This window comes from Monopterus albus, unplaced genomic scaffold (genome assembly GCF_001952655.1).
Source record: "Monopterus albus unplaced genomic scaffold, M_albus_1.0 scaffold69.1, whole genome shotgun sequence".
NCBI classification, from domain to species: Eukaryota; Metazoa; Chordata; class Actinopteri; order Synbranchiformes; family Synbranchidae; genus Monopterus; species Monopterus albus.
Window position 1 is genome coordinate 1,696,608 of NW_018127949.1, and position 7,128 is coordinate 1,703,735.

The following is a 7,128-nucleotide window of genomic DNA, read 5'->3' on the forward strand; positions in this document are numbered from 1 at the left end:
AACAAGAATGTCGCCTGAGTAATAATAAAGGATCAAAATAAAGACTGAGTCGGATGCATTTACATAACAGTAACTCTGAATTATTCTTTAGCACAATATACTCAGAATATACTCAGAATATGGTTTCATAAAGACTGTCGTGGAAGCCAAACAAGGTCCTGAAACATCAAACAAAACTACACAGCAATAGTTTAACAGTTCATTTTAATACGATTGTAAATATAGCTGAGAAAATAAAACCATTTAAATGAACATTTTCGATAGTCAGAAATCAGTGATGTGTTTTTGTTTTTGATTCCAAGGACACAATCCAAAAACTCCATGCAAAGTTAATAAAAAAAACAAACTGGAAACACTTCAGTCATCGCTCACCACAGTCTGAGTCACATTCCCCACTACAGGAGGCTTCAGGAAAGTGTTTTTCCCCATAAGAAGTCAGCGTATTCTTTCCTAAGCAGCACTCTTTGCATATTAAAAGTGTTAGGCGAGGAGTTTGAAAAGGCCATCATCTGCTGACGAAGCTTCTCGAACGCACCCTCTGCCACCAGCTGCACCCTCATTGGTCCGATGCTGCCTCTGATACGGAAAGACTTGTAGACAGCTGAGTCCTGCTGGAGACAGATGTCCAACTGGAAAGGAAGAGAGATCCAGACAATGACAAAGTGCAAACATGCTGTGCGTTTTTGATGCTAGGATTGTCTTACCTTATATCTCTGTTCCTCCGTGAGGTTCCTCACACCTTTCAGCTCTATAAACACCTGGTAATGAGGATCTGAGCCGCCTATTGAATCTCCTACAGTGAAGAAAGATTCATTGTAGTGCAACATGACCCTGACTAACTCTCTCAAGAGTTCACACTGCTGACTGTAAAAACGATAGACAGACTAAGAGCGTCAAGAAGTGAAGCCACCAAAACTCAATCGTCCCCTGGTGGCTGGTTGCACTATAGGTCATAAATGTCACATATCAATGGTTCATAAACACAGATGACAGATTACAAATTCTGCTATGACTGAGCGTCATAATCAAGACATCTTACCCATGATGCCACTCTCAGCGCAGCAGTAGTCAACCAGCTGCGCTCCAGGCCACTGAGCAACAGCTTTCTTCAGAGCTTCAAGGAACAATGCTTCAGACACCTTCTCCCCTCGAACATTCAACATCTGACCCCGTCTGACAGGACACAGAAGCAGGGAGAAAATGTTTTGCTTTAAGAGTCACTTGGGCAGACAACAAAACCAAGTAGGAATACATTATGACATGAAAATGTAAGGGTGTATTTGCTCGCTGTGTTATACTGTACCTGTACTGAAATTCAACAATGGGACAGTGATTATGGAATCCAACTACTTTCACTATGTCTCCAATGCGATATCTGTAAAACAGCAAATACCAGTGTCACTTACACAACTGGGCAACACATTAATGTTCAATTATTAGCTGTAACATTAACTTTTAATTACTTAGACTGTCTGAGCCAAAGCACAAATCTTGATATTAGCAACTCATTCTGTCATAACAGAGTGCAGGCAAGCGAAACCTTATCACAATACCAATAACAAATCAATTACACAACATAATTTAATTGACAACAAGTTAATTGACAATTACCCTTTTAAAAGAGACTGTTCTGTTTATGAAGCCCCCTAAACAATGAGAAAAAATGTCTGTCTGGGACTGTAACACTGCACAGAACTGGGGAAAATCTGCAAGTGAGCACAGTGACAGTCTGCGCTGTGACCTAGACCGATTGACGGATGTTTCACTAGACCGTGTTAACTGCAGTTACATATAATTTAAATAAAAATACAGCAATTCTATAGAGGCATTTTTCAGACCGGAAGAGTCCTGAGGCATTTGTGATGATGAGCTCGTAGTTCTGTCCCATCTTCACCTCCTCCATCAGCAAAGTGTGGGGCGACTCTTCTTCTAGGCTGCTCTCCGGAAGGAACTCGCAGAACATGGAGCGAGGACACAGCAAATAGTGTCTGGTTGGCTCCTGAGGCCACAGGTTCACCCCTATTAGACCTGCAGGGGCCCAAACACACTATTAGAGCAAATACTGAGCACAGAAGACTTTCTGGCTTGTGAGCATAGTGACACATTCACGCGCCCTAACCAGTCCTTTCATGTTGTTATTTTATGCAGTGATATGGGATTCACTGAGTTCACCTCCACTGCTCTTGACTACAACTAATGAATGAATCTAACATGGTTTTTAAATGAATCTGTTAAATCTTTTCTCCACAAAACTGTCAAAAATAACAACAGCAAAATCACAGAACCCATCATAGAATTACAATCTTTGTCCAACAGCCAAAACTGTAACACGCATGCAACTTCTAGCATGTTTCAATCTGTGATAAGGGCATTTATTTTTACTTTATAAGATAAATTACTCAAAATCTTAATTGATTACTATTATTGGAAAACTGAAACCACACAGGTAACTGAAAAAATGGCCCTGCTGGGGGCTAAGTACATCATATAACATTCCTAATATTAGGCTTATTAGAACATGTAATAAGTGATTTTAGGAGGGTTTTGACCATCGACTGTAGAAAATATGGAAACAGTCACAGCTCACAGAAGTGAAGCCACCAAAACGCAGTCGCCCCCTTGTGGCTGGTTGCGGCGGTATATGTTATAAATCCTGCCGCCTCCATGTTGGTGGATAGGACATGAGCCAAATTAAAATCTCAAAGTATAAATCAGCTAAATTTGTCCCAGAGTTGATTTCTGTGGTTTATGGCAGATATTATCACACTGATGTGTGAACAAGTAATCATTTTTCTGGTAAGAATTTTTTTTAAATAAGTTATTTGATGATATAAAAAGGGATGTATTGTGGTTGATTTGACAGCTTTGATTGGTGGTCTGATGCTGCCACTCCACTTCTGGTTACTTGCTTCACTTTTGCATAGTGAAAGGAAGTGGTGATGCCATTTCCATTGTATATATGTCAATGGTTTTGACATTTTCAACCACACCACCTCTAAAATAAACCACTTTGCCATTTAAATAATTAAATTCCAAAGTCTGAGATCAGACATTTTCACATGCAGCTTCCTACCTTCAGTGGCAGCGTAGAAAGGAGAATAGAAAGGTACTCCTTGGCAGTAATTCTCTCTCAGCGTTTCCCCGTAAATCTGATTGGAGCCTGAGTCCACTGTCAGCACCAAGTGAAGCTTAGGCCACAGCCGCTTGGCAATTCCTCGAAAGCCATCCTGGAAGTGGGCCCGGAGCTGAGTGGCCCTCCCTGAGTCTGGCTTCATCAGTGCTTCAAGCTTAGCCCTCACTTTGGGCTCCAGTGCCAGAGCATTACTGACCTTCCCTTGTTCAATGTCCTCCACAAGCTCCTGCCAGCGATCCTACAAGACAGATAAGATACCAAATGGAAATGACTTTTCTAATGTTTAGTTCATCAAACTAATTAACTGAGCCTTTCTTTCAGTCAGTGGAAGCCCAACATGTGACTGAAAATTTCAGACAGGTTTACTTGAAAACATCACTAGGTGTGCATAAAGGACATAGCAGCAAAGGACTTTCCCACCAAATCAGAAAGAGAATCCAATGTGGATGTTTCGTCTTTTGGTTTCTTATTGACATCTGTGACACTTTTAATATTTTCCTGCTTTATAAATCTCTAAAGACAAAGTGTAAATAACAAGAATAGCATCATGCAAAAAAACTAAAGAATAAAAGTAAAATGCAACCATTAATAAATAACAAAATAAGTCAGTAAGTAAATAAATGAGCATTTGTGTGGTGCTTTTCAAAATAAAGGCTACAATGTTTTTCACAAGAAAAGTGTGAGCATAGTTGTGAACTATGTTGCACCTGCAGAGCAATGAAAGCATAGAAGATTGTGGAGGCAAAGCTGGCCTCCAGTGTTCCTACACTGGGATCTTTCATAGCAAACAGGAGATGCAGATAGAGGGCGTCCTTCTCGCTCGGAACCTGAGGGGGCACATGGCAGTGCAGTTAGGAATGTTTGGGGTTTTCTGCTTCATATCACTCTTGTGGGTTATTTTTTTTAAATTATCAACCATTCGGTACCTTTGTACCAATTTAACTGCCTCTAAATGGCCAGTATAACCAGTAAAACTCTGTTTTTGCCTAGTCAAAAAGTGATTAAAGCTAATATTTTGATAATGAAAGGAGTTTTCTGCCTTATATTACCTTTAATTACATGTACGTTTGCCATAAAAACCAAAAGAAAACCACAAAAACATTGCTTAAAAATTACTAACTGCTGTACATTGTGGTAAGTGTCACGTACTGTACTTTAAGAAGTGACACCTGTGCCTGTACCTCAAAGGTGGGAGCTGGTGTTGTGTAGAGGTTAAGCATGTGGTGGGAGGAGGCTGGTGTGGAGGGGTTTGGCGCAATGGGAATGCCAGCCTCGGACTGGCGACAAGTAGGTGTGTAGAAGAACTTGGTTGTGCGCTGCAGGCTGTTGGTTCCAGGGAGCCCTCTCTGCACGACATCCCAACACACAGTCAGTCCCTGACAAAAACGCACAAATTAATATCATTATTATTAACATAGTATCAGTCCTACAGTATATGCACATCAACACATCACCATCAAGCTTCACCTGTAGGAAGAACTCACTGCTGGTGTCCCTTGTGCTGAGCAGCATAGCACTGGCTCCTGACGTCCCAGATGTCATGGCCAGGGTCAGAGGTTTCTCAGCAGTGATCACCTTCTCCTCTCCTGCAGCGACGCGCCTGATGAGCTCTCGGTAGTGCTCATATGTGGTGATAGGGTGCCGCGCCCGGAAGCCTTCACTGTCTGAAATAACATCAGTGTAACACCCAACCACCAGTTTAAGCCAAGTAAAAGTATGTTGAGTTTGTTGAGATAATTTTGTAGTATATATAGATTTTATAAACTGAACAATCAATTATTGAGAAAATAATCAGCTGATTATAATGTAACCAGCTGCTAGTATAATGTAAACAAAAAGTATGCTCTTCGGGAATTGACCTCAGTAAAATCCCTGTTGCTTGTGCCCCATTTACACTCCGACTAAACACAACAATACATAGTTAAATCATAGTAGGTGAGAAACTGATTTTACAACATATGCAGATTAACAAATATCCACATGGACTATGACAAAATGGGCCCCTGGGCAGAGAAACCCCAAAATGAAAGAATCTTTTTGGACGTTTTGTGTCGCTCGCTCTGCTTGTGTGATTATTTTGCTTCTCTTTGTATGCAATTAACACTATCTTATTTGTCTCACCTTGTATTGAACTGAAGTCATACCGTTTTCCATACCATGTGTTTGCGTTTTTACGCAGGCGCTTCAGCAGAGTCTCCTCCTGGGCTCGTTTCACATTGAGCGTGTCGGCTTCAAGTTTCTTTCTCTCACGTCTGCCCAGCCAACCCATAGCCTTCACTGCCACATACTGGCTGAGCAGACTGCCAAACGTCCGGTTTTCACCTTTTATTTTCGAGCTTATGTCGCTCCATATGAGTGCCATCCCGGCCAGAAAGCAAACACCGAGGCCGGTAAGTAGTAGAGCGAGAAACCCTGTGTTACAGAAGAAACATCAGCAGAAAATCCTGATGTTCATCAACATCACATCCATTACTTGCTTCGTCTACAATCAAGAGTGCACACGGACGAGCTAAAACACTATGCTTAGAGCGACATTTATAATCATCTTACACAATCATTTTGTCACACTGAATCCACTTACCATGATTTTGTCCAATGGTGGCGACAATAACCGATAAAACGGCAAAACAAAGCGGCACAACAACACGAAACCAAGACAAAGCCATCCAGAGCAAATGATATGATGTTCTGTTTGTGTTGTTTTAAGTTTAGATATATAATGACCTGTACTGTAAATTGCATTTATGTCAACAGTAAGACTTAACTTTTGCTTTAGCAGCTGTTTGAGTTACTTCCGTGTTTGGGTTACAGCCTGTCGCTGATTGGTTTACTGTATGATGACGTATATCGATCCGTTCCGCTATCTGTTATACATTATATGATCTGTTCCGTACAACCATTAAAATAAAAAAAGCACAAAAACCAAACATAAACCACAAACAACCTAAAGATGCGTTTTGACACTTTTATTTACTCCTAAAGTGTTCTTATCTGATTATTTAGTTATTACACACTATTACTATACATAACATACACCATGTTCAGTGAATCTGTTGGAACTAATGTTGCACTGAAACTGTAATGTAATTATTAGCATAATTCCTATATCGGATTCAGTATTCAGTCAGGTCTATGGTTACTATAGAAAAGCAATGTTTGCATCAGGCCAGTAATATATAGGGATCTTGTCCTGAGCTGCAGTCCCTCCTGCCTCTGGCTGTATATTAGGACACAGCAACCAGTTCATCAGCTCTCCTCCTCAGAACCTACAAAGGATCAGAGAAAACACTAAAACCATTTATAAAGGACTGTGTTGGAAATGTCAGAGGGATCAGCAGTTTGCTCACCTGTTTCATTTCCACGGTGACAGCTGATCATGAAAGAGGACATAAAATTATGTGGTGCACATGAAATATTCAGCACATGATCAAAGCTTCATTTAGTCTTTATGTGTTTTTTGGACCAACCTGCCCAATATGATGAAGGTAACACCAAGGGCCCATCCACAGACACACCGTGGAGCAGCTCAGCCAGCCAGGACATCTCAACTGGGTTGTCAACAAAAACCTCCTCTCCTTCATCCACACATAATTCAAGCTCTGCCATAGCAAAGACGAACACAGGGATGCTAAGTATGGCTTCTTTATTTCCAAACAAAAATACCACAAGTACAAATAGAGCAGCTAATAAAGCTACAGTATGTGTACAGGTGCAGCTCAATAAATTAGAATATCATGGAAAAGTCCATTTATTTCCGTAATTCAACTCAAATAGTGAAACTCGTGTATTATATAAATTCAGTACACACAGACTGAAGTAGTTTAAGCCATTGAGTCTTTTAATTGTGATGATTTTGGCTCACATTTAACAAAAACCCACCAATTCACTATCTCAATAAATTAGAATACCTCATAAGACCTATAAAAAACATTTTTAGTGAATTGTTGGCCTTCTGGAAAGTATGTTCTTTTACTGTATATGTACTCAATACTTGG

General features: G+C 40.4%; 2 protein-coding genes across 2 annotated transcripts in view; both read right to left on the bottom strand.

The window, feature by feature from the left end:
* Positions 1-204: 204 nt before the first annotated feature.
* Positions 205-5,957, bottom strand: ghdc (GH3 domain containing). The gene is made up of 11 exons (XM_020604943.1): positions 5,715-5,957; positions 5,255-5,545; positions 4,601-4,797; positions 4,315-4,509; positions 3,841-3,960; positions 3,074-3,371; positions 1,839-2,028; positions 1,304-1,375; positions 1,040-1,173; positions 705-793; positions 205-629 (listed from the first exon to the last, which is right to left on the bottom strand). The coding sequence occupies exons 1-11, from the start codon at positions 5,797-5,799 to the stop codon at positions 408-410; spliced, it is 1,893 nt and encodes a 630-aa protein (XP_020460599.1). The 5' UTR covers positions 5,800-5,957; the 3' UTR covers positions 205-407.
* A 136-nt stretch (positions 5,958-6,093) lies between these two features.
* The window catches only part of LOC109962871 (FERM domain-containing protein 6), a 5,780-nt gene continuing 4,745 nt past the window's right edge, over positions 6,094-7,128 (bottom strand). Inside the window, exons 11-13 of the mRNA XM_020604944.1 lie at positions 6,601-6,732; positions 6,481-6,503; positions 6,094-6,399 (exon numbers count right to left, since the gene is read on the bottom strand). Of these exons, the coding sequence (XP_020460600.1) occupies positions 6,358-6,399; positions 6,481-6,503; positions 6,601-6,732 (197 nt within the window). The 3' untranslated portion in view covers positions 6,094-6,357. The remainder of the gene's footprint in view (positions 6,400-6,480; positions 6,504-6,600; positions 6,733-7,128) is intronic.

What these genes read in the sequence shown, in the direction of transcription:
- ghdc (XM_020604943.1), bottom strand. Translation starts at nt 5,799, where the DNA reads ATGGCTTTGTCTTGGTTTCGTGTTGTTGTGCCGCTTTGTTTTGCCGTT. An exon ending in TTTCTACGCTGCCACTGAAG is followed by an intron (nt 2,029 to 3,073) that starts GTAGGAAGCTGC and finishes GGGCCCCTGCAG; the next exon opens with GTCTAATAGGGGTGAACCTG. An exon ending in ATTGTTGAATTTCAGTACAG is followed by an intron (nt 1,174 to 1,303) that starts GTACAGTATAAC and finishes GTGTCCTGTCAG; the next exon opens with ACGGGGTCAGATGTTGAATG.